We start from the raw sequence: 23034 nt of genomic DNA, 5'->3' as shown, positions 1-23034 counted from the left end.
CCTCCTCCCCCTTTGGTGCTTAGTGCTTACCTAACTTGACTCCCTAAAAGGTAAGTAGTAAATATCAAATAAATAAATATCACGGGACAATTCATACCAATTGACCTAGACCCAAAGTAAGCTTAGCAAAGCTTGTGTTATGGGTACTAAGCAACGGATAAATATAATTATATAGATAGATACATACTTAAATACATAGTAAACACCCAAGACCCGAGAACAAACATTCGTATTTTCCATACAAATATCTGCCCCGACACCTCACCTCAAGCTTCGTAGTCACGTTCTCTAACCACTAGGCCATTTGGTCTTCTAATAGTAGTACCTACTGAGTCTCGTTTTGCGTCATACTGTGGTAGGTATTTTATGCACATTTCTGACGCCTCTGGGGAGGGGGGGGGTGTTACTACGAAAATCGAAGTTCGTATCGTACCGTCCCTCTCACTCTCGTATTAATTTTTTTAGTGTCAGCGGGCCGGCAAGATACGTGGTTCGAATTTTGCACTTCGTTGTATATGGCCTATTTAAAATGCATATATGTATAATACTTGACTCTCACGTCAATTTGCTGCATTGTGATTTGAGAACGTGAATGATTAGGCTATCTATTTAGGTATGATAGCTTTGTTGAACATCTAACTACGGTAAGTATCCGTAAATTGAGTAGTAAATCTAATTATAACCACTATTACTTATCAATGTCCCCAGCTTTTGTATGATAAAAAATTAGATAGGTACCATCAGCCCAGTGGCGTAGCTAGGTAAACTAGGGCCCTGGGGCAAGTAAAAAATGAGGCCCACGGCTATCAAAACTGGTAAGGTTTTTTGAAGTAAAATCATTATATATACAAATACTTAAAAAATGCTAAGCAACTTTATCATCAGCTATAAAGCAGAATTTCGAGGGCCCCCTGAGCTTGAGGGCCCTGCCCGGCACTGCCCCGCCTAGCCCCTTGGTAGCTACGCCACTGCATCAGCCAAATATGTGGCCTACCACCCTAAAGTTGATAATCGTTGCCAATAGATGTGTCTGTCAACTTGAAAGTTCGACTTTAGCGATATATTCATTTGATAAGAACTTGTTTAAAAATTCGTTTACCTTTGCTTGCCCGAATTTCACTTGCCATACATACCAACGTTTGCCATAAAATATGTAGAACCGTGCTGTTTTCAGGATTTTTTAAAATGTCATCATATAGAATGCAGTAGGTTAGATTAGTTTAATATCAACTCTGAATAAATTACTACTTCAGAAATAAACTACTTTATGGCAAATGAAAATTCTAGAAAACGATACATTCGGGCATATGAAATTCGGGCAAACGATAGAGAACCTTAAAAATTGATAGACCACTTATTTGGCTGATGGTACCCGAAGAATACTAAGACTCCGTTCCGTAAATGAAGCGTTCTATTGGTTAATGAAACACATTCCTTGAAACACATTCTCGCACATCTCTGGTGGAAACACAGGTTATAAGTCATATCTGACCGGGATTCGATCCCAAGACACCAATTTGCAAGTCTAGACTGTCTGTCTACTGGAGCGTAACGAGGTAGCGGAGCCGAGTTGCAGACTGTGTCTGTCCATAGGCGCGGCGGTAGATAGAGCGGAACGAGAAAGTAATGCGGAGCAGAGTTGCGGACTGTTTTTAGGGCTCCGTGCCCAAAGGGTGCCAACGGAACCCTATTACTGAGACTCCGCTGTCTGTCTGTCCGTCTGTCACAGGGCTCTATCTCTTGAGCCGTATTACTGTGGCCCCTATAACAACAAAATACTAAAAAACAGAATAAAATAAATATTTAAGGGGGGCTCTCCGCAACAAACTTGTTTTTTCCCGTTTTTTTGCTAATGTATAATATTGTGTAGATAGATAATGGTACGGAACGCTTCGTGCGCGAGTCCGACTCGCACTTGGCCCCCCCTTCCCCGCTCGCGCTTGTTTCTCCGCCCCGCGTTTCTCAGTTTTGTATAAATCTGTAACCTAGTTAGCAACTCCCTGCATGACCTCTGACGTGGAGCGGAGATTTTATGCAATTCTATTGGTAGGTAGATTTTTATCTCGCTAACGCTTCGCTGTCTCATTCTGTTCTAGCAGGAAGGCAACTAACACTAGTTAATAAGTCCTCGTGACAAAGTACAAATCAACTGTCAAATGTACATGGTGGAGTACAATTTTTTTTTCAATGATTAAGAACTTTAAATTTATGTAATTTCCAAAATCTTTATGAGTGGCCCTTTAAGTGTGTGTGTATGTTTGTAACTCCTTCACACAAGAACGGTTGGATGGATTTGGATGAATGTTGGTAGGTATGAAGATAGGACGTCTAGAATAACACAAAGCTCTTAGGCCTCATCTTCGCGTTCCATCAAGCGATATTGAGGCCAAATGTAAGCCTATTTTTTATAAAAAAAAACCGGCCAAGAGCGTGTCAAGGAAAATAAAAAAAAAACTAAAATGTTTGCACTTTAAAGTTGAATATTTCGCAAACAGATCACTGAATAGAAAAATTGTCTTGGCAACCCCCCAATGGTCTTTAAAGACCTATCCAACAATACCCCACAATATAGGGTTAGTCGAGAAAAAAAAAACACCCCCACTTTACGTCTATGGGAGGTACCCTAAAAAATTTTTTTTTACTTTTTTTTATTGTACCACTTTGTCGGCGTGACTGATATGTATATTCATGTCAAATTACAGCTTTCTAGTACTAACGGTCTCTGAGCTTACACGCGGACAGACAGACGGACAGACATGGCGAAACTATAAGGGTTCCTAGTTCCTACGGAACGCTAAAAAGGCGGTGTGGAGTGTCATTGGGTCTACTCTGTGTCCATAGCTGTTCCAGCGATGCCTGATGAAGATTCTCAACATTGAGCTCTGGCGTCTATATCTCAACTATGTGAAAGAGACAAAGTGTATGCTGCCAACGTACAAGTAAGTTCAACTTCATAAGTGACTCATGTACAGGCCAGGGGGCTACTCTAAAATTTAATAAGTTTTTGTTAAAAAAACTTAATACAAGCATCGAAAATACAAACTGAAACATAGATGCACAGAAAAACCAGAAAAAGAGACCAGCGCTGGGAACCGAAGGACCTCAGCATTCCGTGCTGCGTGCTATACCGCTACACCACCACTGGACAGGATTACAGACACAAATTTCTCCTATGCACCACATATCTCAGCTTGTTTGTTTCTTATTTAGTCACTTAAGCAGCGACACTAGCGACATCTATGCTTTTATAAAGCCCTCATCGAGAAACTTTCAGCACTCCATCGGAACTAACCGCTCACCCGGACTAGAGATGTCGCTATTAAGCAATCAAATTAAGATTGGTTTTTGGAGTCTTTTTGTATTAAAAAAAAGATACAGAAAAACTCCAAAAACCAATCTCAATTTAATACAAGCTGCTATAGTTTTTGTTGACTACTAGCATTGTTATCTTAAATACATTTCCGTACCAAATTTTAAGTCGTTTCCATTAACCATTGAGGAGTTATGTTCTGCGAAGACGATCCTGGCCCGAAGGACTGCCAGATTTATTGTATCGTCACCAGATTTACAGGTCAATTCACAAGAACTGACGAGAATGGATTGAACGAAAATAATTTGACTTAGACATTACTTACTTAGATTTGACCCGCACATATCCATACTAATATTATAAATGCGAAAGTGTGTGTTTGTGTGTATGTTTGTCCGTCCTTCACTTCGAAACGGAGCGACGGATCGACGTGATTTTTGGCATAGAGATAGTTTATGGGCAAGAGAGTGACATAGGCTACTTTTTATCCCGGAAAAATGCTCAGTTCCCGAGGGAACAGCGCGCGATAACCGAATACGGTATTTGACAACTCCTGATTTTGCCATATCTTAATATTATTATGAAAATATAGATAAACAGATAGTGTTTAGCAAAGAGAAAATTTAAATCGGTTGAAAATTGGATTTATAGTGATTTTTTGAAAAATCTATATATACCTGTCTCTTTCTCAAACGCTTTTCTCTATGCAGCAAGTATGGCGGTACTGGCGTGTGACGTCACATGCCAGTATGTCTTCCTCTGTCTAATCTTGAATTTAAAACCTTAATAACTTTGTTATTTGTAAAGGTAGCTTAAAAAATGTTTTTCTATTCGATAACAGGCATTGTGTAGTTTTAATTTATAAAACATATACAAAATAGTCAAATACCGTATTGCACGCGGGCGAAGCCGCGGGCAAAAGCTAGTACATACATAAATAGCAAGTTAAATAAAAGTGGAATAAAAACAAATAATATTGAAGGCTATAACAACTTAGGTACAGTCGTGTTCATAAACTAATATTTAATGAAAAAAATCTGAATACATCTCTATTGTTAACGGCGTAGAAGCGTATTCAGATATTTTTGATAAATTTTTGCCCACAAGTTTATGAACTCGACTGTACTATCCTACGATTTCAGAGAGAAAATGGCCCAGGCGTACGACTTCGCCCTGGACAAGATAGGGCTGGACATTCACGCTTACCCGATATGGAACGACTACGTCACGTTCCTGAAGAGTGTAGACGCCGTCGGCTCGTACGCGGAGAACCAGAAGATTTCTGCTGTTAGGAAGGTACGTGTTATTTGAACCTTTTAACCCTTCATCATCATCCCAGCCTATATGGGCCAATCAACTTTTTTACCGACACTAATCTGTCCGCGACATTTTTCAAACAATTGCAGATTTTTGTAAGTAAACATGTTTTTCTGCGATATAGATGGTCATGAATACATGCCATCCTACGTAAGTTCAACTATTACTGTGAAATATCTTGTTGGAAGTACGATTTTTTGGTAACGCCAGAGACAATTTTGGTAATGCAGGAGACGCCCAAAGTGTCGGTAAAATAGTTGATTGGCCCACATACGTCCAACTGCTGGGTACAGGCCTCCTCTCGGAATGAGGGCTTTGGGTTGGAGTTCCCTCTACAGTTTTAACCCTTAAATGGACGAAATTGAAAGAAGTTCATGGCAAACCTCGTCGTAACCATGGAGTCCAAAAAATTCTACATTGAAATAAGTTTTTTTGTTAAAATGTTCGTTTTTAATACAAGCTTTTTTGCTGACTGTACTTGCATTGCCATCCAAACTGCATTTCCGTACCAAATCTCAAGTCGATGCCGTTAACCGTTGAAGAGTTGCGTCCTGCAGAGACGATCCTGGCCGGACCACCAGGATGTCACTGCCAGATTATTGTATTGTCATCAGATTTACATAGGTATGTTAAATTTCAAGTCAATCCTACCACTGGAAGTAGGTCAAATTCAACTTGCAAGATTTGACACACACATAAATACATTATACATACCTGTGATGCAAGCTCTGGTCGTCGGATTCTTCCTCCAACTGATGATTCCTTATATATCACAGGTATCTATGTGAGTGTGTCTGTATGTATGTACACGTCGATTCCCAAGAGCTGGCACGAGTGGATTGAACTAAAGTAATGTCACTTAGACATTTTTGTAGGAAAATGACTGATGACATTTTCACATTTGTGTGAAGTGTATTCAGATTGGTAACACATTCATTCATTCCATTCGTACCAGTTCTCGTGAATCAACCTGTATGTGCGCGTCAAATCTTTCTCTTTTCGTTCTAATCTCTTCACCACTGTTTTTGTTTCAGGTCTACCAAAGAGCAGTTATTACCCCTATTATTGGCATAGAGACTTTATGGAAAGACTACATTGCGTTTGAACAAAGCATCAACACTATAATCGGTAAGTTTTAACCCGTCACGTGTCCTAGAGACTACATTAGGCCCTAACTTTTTTTTGCGGAAAATGTCCTAGACTACTGGTAGTTTAGGGACTCGTAGTCTCTAGGACGCGTAACGGGTTAAACCGAAACCCAAAAGTTAAAGGTCTTGGTAACTTAATAGTTTGACCTATGACCTCTAAAGCAGAGGATCGTGGGTTCAAACCCGGGCTCGCACCGAAATCTATGTGCGAAATTACATACCTAATTGTATACCTAGTGCCATCCACGAAGACGCGTGATTTTGTCGAAATTAGACATTAATGGTATTGTAATAAGAACCACGGCACGCGTCATCGTGAATGACTCTACCTATACATGTGAAAGTTTGTGACTTTTTGTGCCCTTCGCGCTAAAACGGTTGGACGGATTTGGAAGAAGTTTGGTATGTAGATAGCTGAACATCTGGAACACATAGGCTACTTTCTATCCCGATATTCCCACGGGATAGGGATAATATAATCAAGATTGGTTTTTTGGAATCTTTTTGTATTTTTATTTCAATTCCAAATTTTTACTTTTACCATCAGTGACCATCAGTGGTGTAGCGGTATAGCACGCGGTACGGATTACCGAGGACCTGGGTTCGATTCCCAGTGATGGTCTTATTTTTCTGGTTTTTCTGTGCATCTATATTTCAGTTTGTATTTTCAATTTATAATATAATCAATCTTAAACTCACTCTTTGTCGGACCTTAACTGATTACTCCTCTCATCTACTCAAAGGTTGTCTGGTAGAGATCCCTTAAAGTGATACGTCCGCCTTTGTACAAGTATCTTTAATTTTGTAAATTGTGTTTTGTTTCTTTTCTTTTGTACAATAAAGAGTTTACATACATACATACATAATCTTGAAATCACAACCGCTGGGTTTAGCGTCATACAATTTGACATGGCTGTTTTTAATGAAAACTACGATTTAATTCTTAGAAATTCCCATGGCAATTTTGGTAAAATCCCGTAATGTAAATGCCACTGCCGGAATTAATGCTTTATGCGTGCAAAGCCGTGAGTTAACACTAGTTTATGTTCCTCTTTACTTACAGCCGAACGCATGGCAATGGAGCGTTCCCGGGAATACATGAACGCGCGTAGAGTGGCCAAAGAACTGGAGACGGTCACCCGAGGACTGAACAGAAACATGCCTGCCACGCCGCCGACTGTCGACAGGGAGGAGATGAAACAGGTTGGTTGGGGGGTGGGAGGGGGGTTAAAGGGTCTTATGTTAAAGTGCTAATAAGGGCAAACAAAACTTTCTTACAAATGTGTGTACAGTACCTGGCCATAAAGATTGCACATCGGTCTTTGGAAAGAGACTCGGCTAATTTCGGCTTCGTAGAGCGTTGTCACACACTACTTATGTGACGTTTGTCACTCGTTGTACAGGTGCAATAGAGTACGGACGCATTTAGATGAAAATTTAGATGAAACGCTGGCATCTTTAGGAAAAAGAGGGAACTATCCTTTTTGTAGTAGTTGCAACAGCTCTCTATAGATATCCGAAGTTTACATGTCATTAATTTGACATAAACTAATTTAATTCATAAAGGTGCAGTATTTATTTGGTACAAAACGTCACTTTATAAGTACGATGATTGATGGACGGTCGCCAGTGTTCGGAAATCGTCGTGAACAGCCAATTGTATCTTTATCGCCGGGTACAGTAGAAGTATAAGTAATCTTTTCCCATCGTGTAAAATCGTAACACACGACTACTGTCGAATGCTGCCGACGTGTCTATGTGTGTGTTGTGTTAATAAGTGACTTGTTTGTATTGAATGAATGGGGCACTTTATTTATTAGTGACAAATGTCAAACTAAGATTTTAAAGTACATGTTATTAACCCCCACACGGTCAAATTATGTAGGTAGACAATGTAGTGTAAACAAAAATCCGTTAAAAATCTTAACTTAGATGTTAATCACTTTAAATCGATTATTAATCTCTCGATGAGAGCATCCATTGCGCTGTCATGATGGTTACTGAGACTGACTGAAGTAACATAACAAATACGAACGTTTTCGAGAAAATACAATGGGAAAGCAATATTCATTACATCTGTACTAATATTATAAACGTCGTCGACTTTGTCTATCACCTATTAAGTACTTGCATTGTCACCCAAACTACATTTGCATACTAAATTTCAAGTCGATGCTGACGATGCTATTAACCGTTGAAGAGTTCCGTCCTGCGGAGACGATCCTGGCTGGACTACCACGATGTCACTACTAGATTATTGTATTTTCACGCGATTTACATAAGTACTCCAAATTTCAAGTCAATCTGACTACTGGAAGTTGGTCAAATTTAACTTGCAAGATTTGATTACAGACAGAGATGGGACAGGTGAAACTAAATAAAATCTTTTAAAATGGCGGGGGATATTTTTCCATCAAACAATCTTACTTTGCCATCAGGTGGAACTATGGAAGAAGTACATAACCTGGGAGCGTTCTAACCCCTTGCGCTCTGAAGATACGGCCCTGGTGGCCCGCCGCGTCATGTTCGCTATAGAACAGTGCCTGCTGTGTCTGGCGCACCATCCAGACGTTTGGCATCAGGCGGCACAGTTCTTGGACCACTCGGCTAAGCTGCTCACTGAGAAAGGGGTGAGTATGAGGGCATAAGAATACCAGGCAAGCATAAGAAGACTATGGAGAGACTAGTATACCGTTGGGCGGTTAACTGGGAATGCAAGGAGGATGATTTACTTATGTAGTGCATAATGGTTTAAGAGCGTTTATACATACTGAACTGGCAATGTTGCATTTTTGATAGTTTTTCTCGATTATTCCACAAAAATTGAATGAAAATTAAAAATGCGGTCTTATAGAATCTGTTCTTAATATATAATTTTTTTTGACGACCAGATGGCCTAGTGGTTAGAGAACCTGACTACGAAGCTTGAGGTCCCGGGTTCGATTCCCGTGCCGGGGCAGATATTTGTATGAAAAATACGAATGTTTGTTCTCGGATCTTGGGTGTTTAATATGTATTTAAGTATGTGTCTATTTATATAATTATATTTATCCGTTGCTTAGTACCCATAACATAAGCTTTGCTAAGCTTACTTTGGGACTAGGTCAATTGGTGTGAATTGTTCCGTGATATTTATTTATTTTTTATTTTAAGTTAATGTGTCTACTCCAATAATTATTCGTGATAGACTTTTATATTCTTCAAAAACCGAACAAATGTTTTTAAAGAAAATAAAAGTCTATCACGCATAAATATTGAAGTAGACACATTAACTTATATATTAAGAACAGTTCTATCAGACCACATTTTTAATTTTCATTCTAGTTTTATGGAATAATCGAGAAAAACTAAAAAAAATGCAACGTTGCCAGCTCAGCAGGTATAAACGCTCTGAAGCTGCTCACTGAGAAATTGGTGAATGGGGAGTACTACTGGGAGGCTCTAGTTGATACCAGAAGAAAACAAAAGTACCAAGCGCAGGAATACCAGATAGCGGCTCTAACTGCGGGTGCTAGGTTTTTTTTTATTCGACTGGATGGAAAGAGAACACCACCGCCCATAAACATCGCGGTGGTGATCTCTTACCATCAGGAGACCCACTTGCTCGTTTGCCAAACAGTCGAATAAAAAAAACCCGGCCAAGAGCGTGTCGGACATGCCCAAAATAGGGTTCCGTAGTCATTACAAAAAAGTAAGTAATATTTTTCTAAGGATTTCGTATTTTATACGGAATCTACCAAGTTTAGATATATTTTATACCTTAGGCTGCTATTTACTCTTAAACTACTAATAATTCTCAAGCAAACTTAGCCGTTATAGTTTTCCTTGAAAGTTTGATATACTTACTACAATCTTGAATTTTTTAAAATTTTCCACCCACCGGTTTAGATTTTAGAAGGGGGGGCGCTCGATTTTAATGAAAATTTGCACTTTAACGTTGAATATTTCGGAAACAAATCACTGAATCGAAAAATCGTCTTAGCAAACCCCTAATGATTTTAAATCCTACACTACAAGATCGGATGAGATAAAAAAAATCACCCCCACTTTACGTCTATGGGAGGTACTCTAAAAAAATATATTTTTGAATTTTTTATTGTACCATTTTGTCGGCATAGTTTACATATATATCCGTACAAAATAACAGCTTTCTTGCGTTGATAGTCCCTGAGCAAAGCCGTGGACAGACAGACAGACAGACATGGCGAAACTATAAGGGTTCCGTTTTTGCCATTTTGGCTCCGGAACCCTAAAAAGAAAGTAGACCAGAGGAAAGAGTCATGATCGCCACAGAACAGTGCTTGGTGCGTTTGGCGCACCACACCGACGTGTGGCTAAACAATTCTTGTTGTTATATTGTTCAGGATTCGAACGCGGCGCGTCTGTTCTCCGACGAGGCGGCGGCGGTGTATGAGCGCGCCACGAGCGGCCCTCTCAAGCGGTCCACGCTGCTGCACTTCGCGCATGCGGACTATGAGGAGAGCCGGCTGCATTACAACAAGGTATGGCCATCGACATGAGTGTCATCGTAACAGAGACTGTAGAGAATATGCAAGCATTTTTAGGGTTCCGTACCTCGAAAGGAAAAAACAGAACCCTTATAGGATCACTTTGTTGTCCGTCCGTCTGTCAAGACCCTTTTTCTCACGCTGAAATTTATATCAAATACTCAGGTCTACTGTCACTTGGAGCTGTGAAAAAATCAAGCTTCTAAGGCTTCTAATTTGTTGTTTGTTAAAAAATCAATTTTAATACAAGCTATTTTTGCCGGCTGTACTTTTTCAAACTCAAAACTCAAACTCACAACATTTATTGACAAGAAAAACACACTACATCACAACAAAAACACATAATTAAAACATATAACACATAATAATAATAATAAAACATATATTTAAACAAAAAAATAATAATATTTAAACATATATTTGTCATTTAAACTGCATATCCATACCAAATTTCAAGTCGATACCATTAACCGTTGAGAAGTTCCATCCTACGGAGACGATCTGGCTGGACCACCAGGATGTCACTACCTAATTATTGTATTGTCACCAGATTTACTTAAGCATGATAAATTTCAAGTCAATCCGACCACTGAAAGTGGGTCAAATTCAACTCGTAAGATTTGACCTGTACATACATAGATACATAAGTACATTGCAAGTTAAATAAAAGCTTGTAAAATCGGTTAAGTGCGAGTCAGACTCGTACATGAAGGATTCCGTACTCCGTACAATTTTTTCAAAACAGTTTAGTGATAATTGTTTCTTAAAAATTGTAATACCTACAAGCTTTTTTTGCTGGTTAAACTTTTTGCCGACGATTTTGAAGACGAATCAACTAGCCCATAGCAACTGCCGGCTGTTACCTTGGCAGCCTAGCAACGCCTAACAACGCCTAGCAACCAAATGACGCTGAAAAAAATAAGTTTCTTATGACGAACCCCTTTAATTTTTAACTTTATTTTATTTTTAGTATTTGTTATAACGGCCACAGTAATAAATAATCTGTGGAAATTTCATACGTAATAATCTGTAAATATTACGACTCAAGAGATAGAGCCCTGTGACAGACGGACGGACACACAGACCGACAGCGGAGTCTCATTAATAGGGTCCCGTTCCCTTTGAGTACGGAACTTTTTGACTTTTAAGTCAAGTCTTATTGTCCAGAAATCTGTTAAGTAACTTACACTTCAACGGTCGAAACCGCAAAATTCATCAAAGTCGCGGCCGATAGCAAGACAACTATACCTTTTTCTGTCAACAGGTGCACCAAGTGTACACGAGGTATTTGGACATGGAGGACATTGACCCCACGCTGGCGTATGTCCAGTACATGAAGTTCGCGCGTCGCGCTGAGGGCATCAAGTCGGCTAGGACCGTGTTCAAGCGAGCTAGAGAGGACGCGAGGTAACTACTCGACGCCGTATATAGAGTCCAAAAAACCGGCCAAGAGCGTGTCGGACACGCCCAAAATAGGGTTCCGTAGCCATAACGAAAAAATTAAGTAATATTTTTCTAATGATTTCGTATTTTATGCGGTATCTTCCAAGTTTAGGTATATTTTATGCTATACGCTGCTATTTACTCTTAAACTACTAATAATTCTCAAGCATACTTAGCCGTTATGGTTTTCCTTGAAAGTTTGATATACTTACTACCATCCTGAATTTTTTCAAATTTTTCCACCTACCGGTTTAGATTTTACAGGAGGTAAACTGTACTTTGTGTTAAAACAGCCATGCAAAATTTTATGAATAAGCCCAGCGGTTGTGATTTCTAGATTTGTATCCCTATCCTGTAGGAATACACACAAACATCACGCCTGTATTCCCAGGCAGAGCACAAGAAACGTTACCGCTTCGGAGCCACTGGGAATATCGGGATAAAAAGTAGTTCACATGTTATTCCTCCAGACGTTAAGCTATCTGTACAAAATTTCATCCAAATCTGTCCAGCCTTAGCGTGAAATAGTAACTTACGCAAAAAACCTGACACACGGAGTTTTTGCGTGTTTCTTTAAGGTCGGCAACGCGCCTGTCGCACTTGTGTTGTTGCAAGCGTCTACAAGCTGCATTAATCGTATCGTTCCAGGTCACACTACCACGTGTTCGTCGCTGCAGCTCTCATGGAATATTATTGTTCCAAAGACAAGAACATAGCTTTCAGAATTTTTGAGCTGGGACTCAAGAAGTTCTCGCATATACCCGAGTATGTGCTGTGCTATATAGACTATTTGTCGCATCTTAACGGTAAGATATATAATATGTTACTCGTTACATTAAGATTTTTTTACCCCTAACTATGTGTGTATCTTTCTGTGGCATCATAGCTTCCAAACTGATCATAACCTAAGCAACAAAAAGTTGGAAACTTTGTCACTTCAAAGTTCAATATCTTAAAAACGGCTGAACCCATTTTGATGGAACATGTCTAAGAACCATCGCTAGAAAACCTGATGTATATCTATAAACTTGAGTTGAGGAGTTCCGTCCTGCGGACTAACTAGGATGTCACTACCACATTATTGTATTGTCACCAGATTTATTTATTCGCTACGCTCACATCGTAATTCACGCCACTCACTTTTTTTGACTACTCTTATACAATTGTTGCATGTATACTCATATAATAATACACCTTTTTTTAATACTACTGGATGGAAAACGAGCAAGTGGGTCTCCTGATGGTAAGAGATCACCACCGCCCATAAACATCTGCAACACCAGGGGTATTGCAGACGCGTTGCCAACCTAGAGGCCTGAGATGGGATACCTCAAGTGCCAGTAATTTCACCGGCTGTCTTACTCTCCACGCCGAAACACAAACACCTTAAATATTATTGTCTTCTTTACAATCTATATATATATAAAAGAAGAAACTGACTGACTGTCATGACTGACTTATAGATCAAAGCACAGCCCAAACCGCTGGGTCTAGAAACTTGAAATTTGGAATATATGTTCCTTAGTAGGAGTAGACGCGCAATAAGAAAGGATTTTTTGAAATTCCCACGGGATAGGGAATAAATGGGATTTATATTTTCACTTAAAAATGGCCCTATTTCCGTAACTATAATTATAAGAAACTTCAAATTTGGCATGCAAGTAGGTAATACTAACAGCTAAAAACAGTTTTCAGGATTTTCCGAAATTCCCACGGGATAAAACGAATAAAGAAGATTTTATATATAGGTACCAAATGAATCAGAAAACGCACAAGCTAAATTAATAAAGCTACAATGTGTCTCTAATCGACAATTAAGAATATTAAAATAGATCATAACAGTAATTCATATCCCGCGGGAACTTTACAATTTCTCGGTATATAACTCTAAAATTCTACGCCTATGGCGCAACAGGGTTTTAAAGTTGGTACGAATTATAATTAATTACGTATGTAGGTTGATTTTTGAACCCCAAATTTAACGCGAGCGAAGCCGCGGGCAAAAGCTAGTAGACTATAATTCTGTATATTACAGAGGACAACAACACCCGCGTGCTGTTCGAGCGCGTACTTTCATCTGGCAGTCTCAAGCCCGAAAGCTCCGTGGACATCTGGAACAGGTTCCTGGAGTTTGAGTCCAATATCGGGGACCTGGTCAGCATTGTGAAGGTTGAGAAGCGGCGGCAGGCTGTGCTGGAGAAGGTACAGTATGGGGAGTTTGAACCCACGATCCTCTGAGTGAGAGGATCCACTGATTCCCCTGTGTGAATATCGAGATAAATATCCTATGTATAGGCTGTCCCAAAAAGGACGCAAGATTTGAAATTGATGAAAAACACTTTTTTTTTTCGTTATAATATATTTGTATATAAAATCTTGAAATACATAAAATAGGGTTATTTGTGGAATACTACGTCAGGCAAGGTGTAAGCCGTGGTGGCCTAGTGGTTTGACATATCGCCTCTCAAGCAGAGGGTCGTGGGTTCAAACCCCGGCTCGCACCTCTGAGTTTTTCGAAATTCATGTGCGGTTACATTTGAAATTTACCACGAGCTTTGCGGTGAAGGAAAACATCGTGAGGAAACCTGCACAAACCTGCGAAGCAATTCAATGGTGTGTGTGAAGTTCCCAATCCGCACTGGGCCCGCGTGGGAACTATGGCCCAAGACCTCTCATTCTGAGGGGAGGCCTGTGCCCTGCAGTGGGACGTATATAGGCTGGGATGGGATGACGTCAGGCAAATGTCCTCCTAGGCTTTGCTGGCACATACGCACTCTCTTGTCAAAATTTTCTATGACCATAATATAACGCCAATTAAAACCACGATGTAATTTTAGGGAATGCCCACGAGAATTTAATAAAATCCCGGAATTTAAATTCAACTGCTGTATCTAATGATTTCCGCGTGCGAAACGCCAGTATGAGAATAAAAGTAGCCTGTGTTATCGCAGATATCCAACCATAATAATTAGTAATTGTTAATCTTTTTCCTTATCTACAGATCAAAGAGTTCGAAGGCAAGGAGACGGCGCAACTCGTTGACAGATACAAGTTTCTGGATCTCTATCCCTGCAGCATCGCCGAGTTGAAATCCATCGGGTACACCGAGGTAAGCATCTCTTTCTTTCATATGATGGCTCGAATTTAAACTCGGAACGCGTATCTGGTTCATTAACGCGTTCAGTTCGAAAAGATACGAATTTATTTCGATGAGGCCGTGGCGGCCGAGTGGTTTGACCTATGGCCTCTCAAGCAGCAGGGCTAAACTCGAAACTCGAAGTTTTCGTGCAGTCCCTCTGGCACTTATACTATTTAATACGAGAGCGAGAGGGACGGTACGACACGAACTTCGAGTTTCGAGTTTCGTAGTAGCCCTGCTGAGCATCGTGGGTTCAAACCCTGGTGCGCACCTCTGAGTTTTACAATATTCAAGTGCGGAATTACATTTGAAATTTACCGCGAGCTTTACGGCGAAGGAAAACATCGTGAGGAAACCTGCACAATCCTGCGAAGCAATACGGTATTTGACAACTCCTGATTTTGCCATATCTTAATATTATTATGAAAATATAGATAAACAGATAGTGTTTAGCGAAGAGAAAATTTAAATCGGTTGAAAATTGGATTTATAATGATTTTTTGAAAAATCTATATACCTGTCTCTTTCTCAAACACTTTTCTCTATGCAGCAAGTATGGCGGTACAGGCGTGTGACGTCACATGCCAGTATGTCTTCCTCTGTCTAATCTTGAATTTCAAACCTTTATAACTTTGTTATTTGTAAAGGTAGCTTAAAAATTGTTTTTCTATTCGGTAACAGGCATTGTGTAGTTTTCATTTATAAAACATATACAAAATAGTCAAATACCGTATTCAATGGTACGTGTGAAGTTCCCAAACCGCAATGGGCCGGCGTAGAAACTACGGCCCAAGCCCTCTCATTCTGAGACTAAGCCTGTGCCCAGCAGTGGGACTTATGTAGGCTGGGATGATGATGATGAAACTTTATTATTATTGTTGTTCGTTTAACAATTTCAGGTGGCGTCTATGTCGAACAAATCTTGGGCTCTGGGCGGCCCGCTGGCCGGGATATCGCCTGAGCTGGCCGCTGTCATCCTAGGGCAGAAGTAAGTTGGGGCCATCCTAAATAAAGTTACACTTTTAGGGGGATGAGGGGCCTCGTAATTTGTGACACAAATAAAAAAAAACTGGCCAAGAGCGTGTCGTACACGCCCAGGATAAGGTTCCGTAGCCATTACGAAAAATTCAAATAATATTTTTCTAAGGATTTCGTATTGTGTATTGAATCTTCGAAGTTTAGGTATATTTTATACCTTAGGCTGCTATTTACTCTTAAACTACTAATAATTCTCAAGCAATCTTAGCCGCTATAATTTTCCTTGTAAATATAGATATATTTACTACCATTCTAAATTTTTCCACCCAACAGTTTAGATTTTAGAGGGGGGAGGGGGGACGCTCGATATCAATGAAAATTTACACTTTAAAGTTGAATATTTCGAAAACAGATCACTGAATAGAAAAAATTGTCTTAGCACCCCCCAATGGTCCTCCAACGATACCCCACAATATAGGGTTAGTCTTGAAAAAAAATCACACCCCCCTTTACGTCTATGGGAGGTACCCTAAAAAAATTTTTTTACTTTTTTTTATTGTACCACTTTGTCGGCGTGACTGATATATGTCAAATTACAGCTTTCTAGTACTAACGGTCTCTGAGCTTACCCGCGGACAGACAGACGGACAGACATGGCGAAACTACAAGGGTTCCTAGTTGACTACGGAACCCTAAAAACCCGACTGCCTTAAAACTACTAAAACGAAAACAAGTCTAGTGGGTTAGAACTCTGTTACATTGATTTGAAATTTATGTTATGTAAATCTGGTGACAATACAATAATCTGGTAGTGACATCCTGGTGGTCTGGCCAGGATCGTTTACCGCAGGAGGGCACTCCTCAATGATTAATGACATCGACTTGAATTTTGGTACGGAAATGTGGTTTAGATGCCAATGCAATTACCGCCCATAATTATCCTGTGGGCAGTGTGCTAAAAAGTACAGTGTAGTAAGATAGATGGGTTTGTGTGATTTGTGTGTGTTCTTACAGTGTGGAGGTGGAGGAACTGCATGAACACGCATATCTTGCATAAACTTAGCGATCGTAAGGTCGCGGGTGAGCAAAGAAATTATTTTAGTTAATTTAGTTCAAAAGTACAGTCAGCAAAAAAGTTATTATTAAAAATTTAAATAAAAATAAACTGTTACAGAGACAACGATCCCAACAAGGACATAGCTCGGCCGGACACGTCGCAGATGATTCCGTACAAGCCTAAGGCGAACCCGCTGCCCGGCGAACATCCTATACCTGGTAAATATACGTGTACAGTACAGTTAGTTAGATAGTTTTTAAGCCTTAAATTGATAGTGTACACCACAATGACCATGATTCAAGACTATCTTTAAGCTTTTTTTTAATGTAGAATTTTTTGGACTGTAAGGTACCGACGAGGCTTGAACCACCACATACATACATACATTGCAAGTAAAATAAAAGCTTGTAGTATTATAAAACTTGTTTGGTTCCAGGCGGCACGTTCCCCCTCCCCCCTGCGGCGGCCCACCTGTGCACGCTGATGCCGCCCCCCACTTCCTTCCGCGGCCCCTTCGTCGCCGTGGACCGGCTCATGGCACTCTTCAACAGAATATCTTTGCCAGACAAGCGTAAGTACCATAGAACTAGTTCTACAAGCGTTCCATAGTAGAAGGTATGTTTAAATCATCTGTTTGATGGATAAATAGTAGATTGTATAGCAAGAGCATAAAACGACCCATTTTACCCGAGACATTCATATAGCCTATATGGATAGACACGTTAAGGGAGAAATGGGTTTAATGCTCGAGTCTAATAATCTGGTTTTCACTTCGATTGCGAATTCTTTAAAAATATATAAACTTTTTTGTTTGTGGCTATTGGCACCTGATTGCCCTGGTCTTAGACAAAGATTTTACTTTATGCACTAGAGCATAAAATATAATTTTATGAGTATAGTGTCAATTCGTCTGAAAGACAGTTGGTCTAAGTAGCAAGTGGTCTAAAATGTAACTGGCCCTAAACTGCTTTTTGTCGAAAATTCGAAAAAAAAATATCCCTTTTCGAACCCAGCTGATACAATTGTGCGGGTTAATTACATTTGAATTTGACTTTGACATGGATTGTACATAAGGTCCACTGTCACAACTCTTACATTTGAATTTTGAACTTGACATTGTATTGTACATAAAGTCCATTTTCGTAACTCTTTTCATACTCGGCTGGGTTCGAAAGGGATAGGTTACGCCAGCGTAGCTCCGTCAATTTTGAGTCAAAGAATTTTAGAACTTGCTACTTAGAGCAGCTGCTTTTTAAACGAAATGCTACTAACCCATACATGTCGCATACGAATCCAGCATAAATACAAATTTTACATACATGACAAGTGAAAAATATTTCATCCATTTAACAGATTCCCAACCTAGAGTCCGAATATAATAATGGCACGGGTGAAATGGCGCGTTTTAAGCACTCGTTTGTATATGTATTCGTCTCTATGTATATACCTGTGTTTTTTGTACTGCTTACTGTGTTGGTGTGCAATAAAGAGTTATTGTATTGTATTGTTTTTGTTTGTCACAGCGCCGGTGCCTACCCAAGAGAACGGCTGCGACACGAAGTTGTTTGATCTGGCGCGCTCCGTGCACTGGATAGTGGATGACGAGGGGATCACCACCGTCGCTAATAAGGTACAGTTCTGCTACGCAATTCGAAAATCGAAGTTCGTATCGTACCGTCCCTCTCGCTCTCGTATTAAATAATATAAGCGTCAGCGTGACGGCAACATACGAAGTTCGATTTTGGTACTTCGTAGTGGTCTATAGGGCCAGTTCTATATGTAAACAAGATCCGGTATGAATGAATTGAACGAGTAAATTGTAATGTCCATGCTACTAATTATAAATGCGAAAGTTTGTCAGTATGTGTGCGTGTGTGTGAGTGTGTGTAAAAGCCTGTTTCCACTAGAGCGGTGCTGAGCTAGGATAGGTAAATGAAGCGTTTCTATTGGTTCATTACAAACATATTCCTCGGAACGCATTCTCTCACATCTCTGGCTTAAAGGCAGCCTCATGGTGGGATTGACTTGAATTTAAGTACACATTATGCAATTTGAATGTCAATACAAGAGTACACGCAGCAAAAATAGTACATTGTTTCTTAAGGGCGGTAAATAAGGAATTAAGAACGAGAGTCTGATAGAAGCCCGAAGTCGAAGACGCCCGAAGCGCCACACCATGCAGTAACAAACTCATTTACCGACCTTGGGCTTCATGACAAGCAAATTAGTACGCGCAATGACTCATTTACCGACCACGGGTTTCATGAGAAGCACATTAAGGTCGAGAGTTTTATTTGGGGGGTTGCAACCAAGGTAGCCTGCATGTTACGACACTGTTTACGAGCAAGTGTTTATAGCATTTTTTACAAGCTTTTCTTTCAACTTGCCCTGTTTTTTTTTTTTTTTTTTTATATATTTGGGCCAAATCATGGAAGCTAAACTTGACCCACTTCCGGTAGTACGATTGACGTGAAATTTGGAGACAATAAAATAATCTGGTAGTGAAATCTTGGTAGACCGGCTAGGATCGTCTCCGCAGAACGGAACTTCTCCACGGTTATATATAGCATCGACTTGAAGTTTGGTATCTTCTTCTTCTCTTTTAAAATATGGCTTTTCAGTCCTAATTAATAAGACAATTGCGCCAGTGTCAAAGTAAACTCTCTTTGAGAGGGACGTTGTACGGTGATTCTAGTTTTTGCAACTTGATAGTAAAATTCCAGAAACCACGTGGATACAACTTGCGCATTAAAAAATGACAGACACGAGAGCAATATAGAATTTTGTGATCACTGTTCACTGTTAAGGTTAATCGACGTTAATCAACTAGCCAAACAAACAGAAATACCAAAATTAGATATTGTCTACATCCGCCATGTTCGAATGTTATGGAAATGTAGCTTAGATGGCAATGCAAGTACAGTCAACAAAAGTACATTCTGCAAATAAAGCTTGATTAAAAATGTTATTATTACCAAAAACTTTTTTTCTCTGTTCCAGTCTCGTCGAAGGAAAGCTGGCGACGATTCCGACGATGATGATTTGAGCATGGCTCCTCCCGTTAACGACATATATAGACAGCGGCAACAGAAACGCGTCAAATAAGTCCCACTGATATATATACTTATTATAATTTCGAAAGTTTGTGTGTTTATTGAGACCGCAGATCGACAAGTGCAAAATTCTAACTTCGCTGACGTTTATATTATTTAATACGAGAGTGAGAGGGACGGTACGACTGTAGCATTAGCCGTCTCTTTCTATCCTCGTCTTATATATTATATAATAGATTCTGTTTGATTGTGAGTTGATTGGATTGTTATTTTATTGATAAATTGTATTTTTTCTTAAAACTATTTCTCAAAAAGTTGTGCACTAATTTAAAAAAAAATCCTGACGATATTTCAACACAAAAAAATAAGTAATATTGTGTTTAAATATATACAAAACCTTGTGGTGAAGGTGATAAAAGGTCAGATAATCTTTGTTGTTGGATCCAATACAAAGTTTCGAAGTAGTTACAAAATTACGGTTTTTTTCCTTACAAGATTTCGTGACGTTTTCTGACGTCAAGAAACTTTGGATGTGTTATGCAGTTTATGTTTTATGATCTCGTCCTTAGTGTTAATAAATGCGTGACAAAAAGATTTCTTGTCATTTTCCTGACGGGACAACTTTTTGAGAAATACTCTTATATTAATAAATAAATAGAAAAAAAGTGGTGAAAACGACTGTGAGGCCACGTGCGTTAGACAATAAGGCCTTAGTATGCTAATGTTTTTCGGAACTCGAAACAAAAATCGGTTTTCTTTTTCTTTCTCATTTGAATCTTTAGAAAAACGAAGAAAACCGACAGTCCCGAGCGACATTAACATTCTGGTTGCACTGTACAGTTGTCATCAGAGAGCTACTACGAAATTTGAAGTTCGTATCGTATAGGCTGACCAGAATTATAAAAAACCAATAGAACCAACCAACCAATAGAACTAATTTTTTGCACTGGTAACAATAAATTCAAATGTCATCTGTCTATTGCTGTCAAAGTTTGACGTTTGCGCGTCGTATTTTAAAGTGTTATTTTGTGTTTTTGTGCGTTAAAATGCCGATTATCCATAGCCTTGGAAGGAAAATAATTCACATTGTATAAAAGTATTTGTCACAGAAAAAGTGTGAAGGATTAGAAAATATTCCTTTAAATAACATCACCGACACCGATGTCAATATGACTGGTAGGTACCGTGTAGTAAGTGTAAAGAATGTTGCAATATAAAACGTATAAGTGCCGCCCTCGCGTCAGGTGTTTTATATTCCTGATCAGCCTATACCGTCCCTCTTACTCTTGTATTAAATAATATAAGCGCCAGCGAGACGACAAGATACGAAGTTAGAATTTTGCTCTTCATAGTATAGGGCTGGATATTTCAGAGCAGCCAAGGTAATAATAGTTATTTATGTGGCTGGTGCATAATGAGAGGCATTAAAGTACGAGTGTGGTTTTATGGTGGTCGAAGGCGAGTTTCATAATAAGATCACACGAGTGTTTTAATGCCTAATTATGTATAGCCGCATACATAACTTTATCTACATGCATATCATAAGTTTTCTATAATATGTTCAGATATGGCCTGTATTTTGACTTTGACTTTGAATAATAATTATTATCTACATGCATGTCATAAGTTTTCTACAATATGTACAGATATGCATTGTTAAAAAAAGTATTACCGATACTTTAATGTAAACATTAAGATGCACTGTACTTTAATGTGAACATTAAGATGCACCGTTTCTGAACATATAGGGAAGTTATGATATGTATGTAGATAAAAAATATCAGAACATGGACTCTAATATCTTGAGAATAGATGCTCCGATAACTTTGACCACCTCGGCCGCTCCGAAATATAAGATGGCGACTGACGTATAGATTTTATTTTATTATCTCTCATTTGTCATTTGGATGAAATTGTGACAGATGCATGACACTGGCAAAAGTGTATGAATTGAATAAATGTAATTTGTAATATTTTTGTTGTTTTATTTCTTTCATCCCAGCCTATACGGGGCCCCAGTGCGGATTGGGAACATTTCTTATAAGTTTTAATTTGGTTCCACGTGTTTTTGTGTCTGTTTGTCTCTGATCAAATTGCGAGTCTGATTTAACCCATTTCTAGTGATCGGTTGACTTGCATTGCATGATAATCTAACCAAAGTTGGTTCCATGGTACCATTCTGAGAAACATTTTTAGGAAAAGTTTACCCATTGGGAAATCTATCTCTCTTACACACACTTTAATGAAAGCATATGATTTATTTTGCTTAAGACATGATAACAAGGGGTTTTTAGAATGTGCTAATGTGCAGTGACACGGCAAAGTATGCAAACATAATGTTATTTTAAATAGATTAAGCTAAATAAATAATTTTAAATTAGTTAGTACCATACCATACCAACTAACCGTAGAGCCAAATATCGCAGTCCGTTTGCGATTGGTTAAATAAAAACCAGGCAAGTGCGAGTTGGACTCGCGCACCGAGGGTTCCGTACACATTTATAGGTATGTAAATGTAAACGGGAATCGTGTCTTGAAGATATTTCTCGCTTTTTCCGAGTGATTTAGTACATCCAGTGTATGCAGAGCCTTACTCTTAAGCAAAATGTACGCAGTGTGGGGTCAGATTATATTGGTAATTGATATTTACAGAGACAAAAAATCAAGATTTTCAGACTTTTCTAGTTGGTTGTGTTATAATAGCTACCTTCATACCAAATTTCAAGATTCTGAGTTCACGGGAAGTACCCTGTAGGTATTTGCAGCATAAACGGTTGCATCTTTGGATTGCGTTGGCTTAGAATTTTGATTTTTTCACAGCTCCAAGGGACAGTAGACCTCAGTATTTGATATAAATTTCAGCTTGATACCTCCACGCGTTCCCGAGAAAAAGGGTCTTGACAGACAGACAGACAGACGGACAAAAAGTGATCCCATAAGGGTTCCGATTTTCCTTTTGAGGTACGGAACCCTAAAAATAAGCCAACCGCAAGCAAGATTGTAACGTCAAACCTGTCGATACTAACGCCATCTAGCGATATTTCTCCTCAAGAAACCATCATTACTAAAAAGAATAAATAA

General features: G+C 39.2%; 1 protein-coding gene across 1 annotated transcript in view; it reads left to right on the top strand.

The window, feature by feature from the left end:
* Nucleotides 1–21926, top strand: part of su(f) (cleavage stimulation factor subunit su(f)) — a 41673-nt gene extending 19747 nt beyond the window's left edge. The window contains exons 4-18 of the mRNA XM_074109155.1: nt 2842–2939; nt 4453–4606; nt 5662–5755; nt 6839–6978; nt 8214–8405; nt 10140–10277; nt 11548–11690; nt 12375–12532; nt 13762–13928; nt 14728–14835; nt 15765–15853; nt 17018–17118; nt 17337–17471; nt 18424–18530; nt 19901–21926. Coding sequence (XP_073965256.1) covers nt 2842–2939; nt 4453–4606; nt 5662–5755; nt 6839–6978; nt 8214–8405; nt 10140–10277; nt 11548–11690; nt 12375–12532; nt 13762–13928; nt 14728–14835; nt 15765–15853; nt 17018–17118; nt 17337–17471; nt 18424–18530; nt 19901–20005 — 1929 coding nt within the window. The 3' untranslated portion in view covers nt 20006–21926. The remainder of the gene's footprint in view (nt 1–2841; nt 2940–4452; nt 4607–5661; nt 5756–6838; nt 6979–8213; nt 8406–10139; nt 10278–11547; nt 11691–12374; nt 12533–13761; nt 13929–14727; nt 14836–15764; nt 15854–17017; nt 17119–17336; nt 17472–18423; nt 18531–19900) is intronic.
* The last annotated feature ends 1108 nt before the right edge of the window (nt 21927–23034 follow it).

This window comes from Choristoneura fumiferana, chromosome 28, assembly GCF_025370935.1.
Source record: "Choristoneura fumiferana chromosome 28, NRCan_CFum_1, whole genome shotgun sequence".
NCBI lineage: Eukaryota > Metazoa > Arthropoda > Insecta > Lepidoptera > Tortricidae > Choristoneura > Choristoneura fumiferana.
The sequence above is the reverse complement of the archived record's forward strand: the minus strand, read 5'-3'. Positions and strand labels throughout refer to the sequence as shown.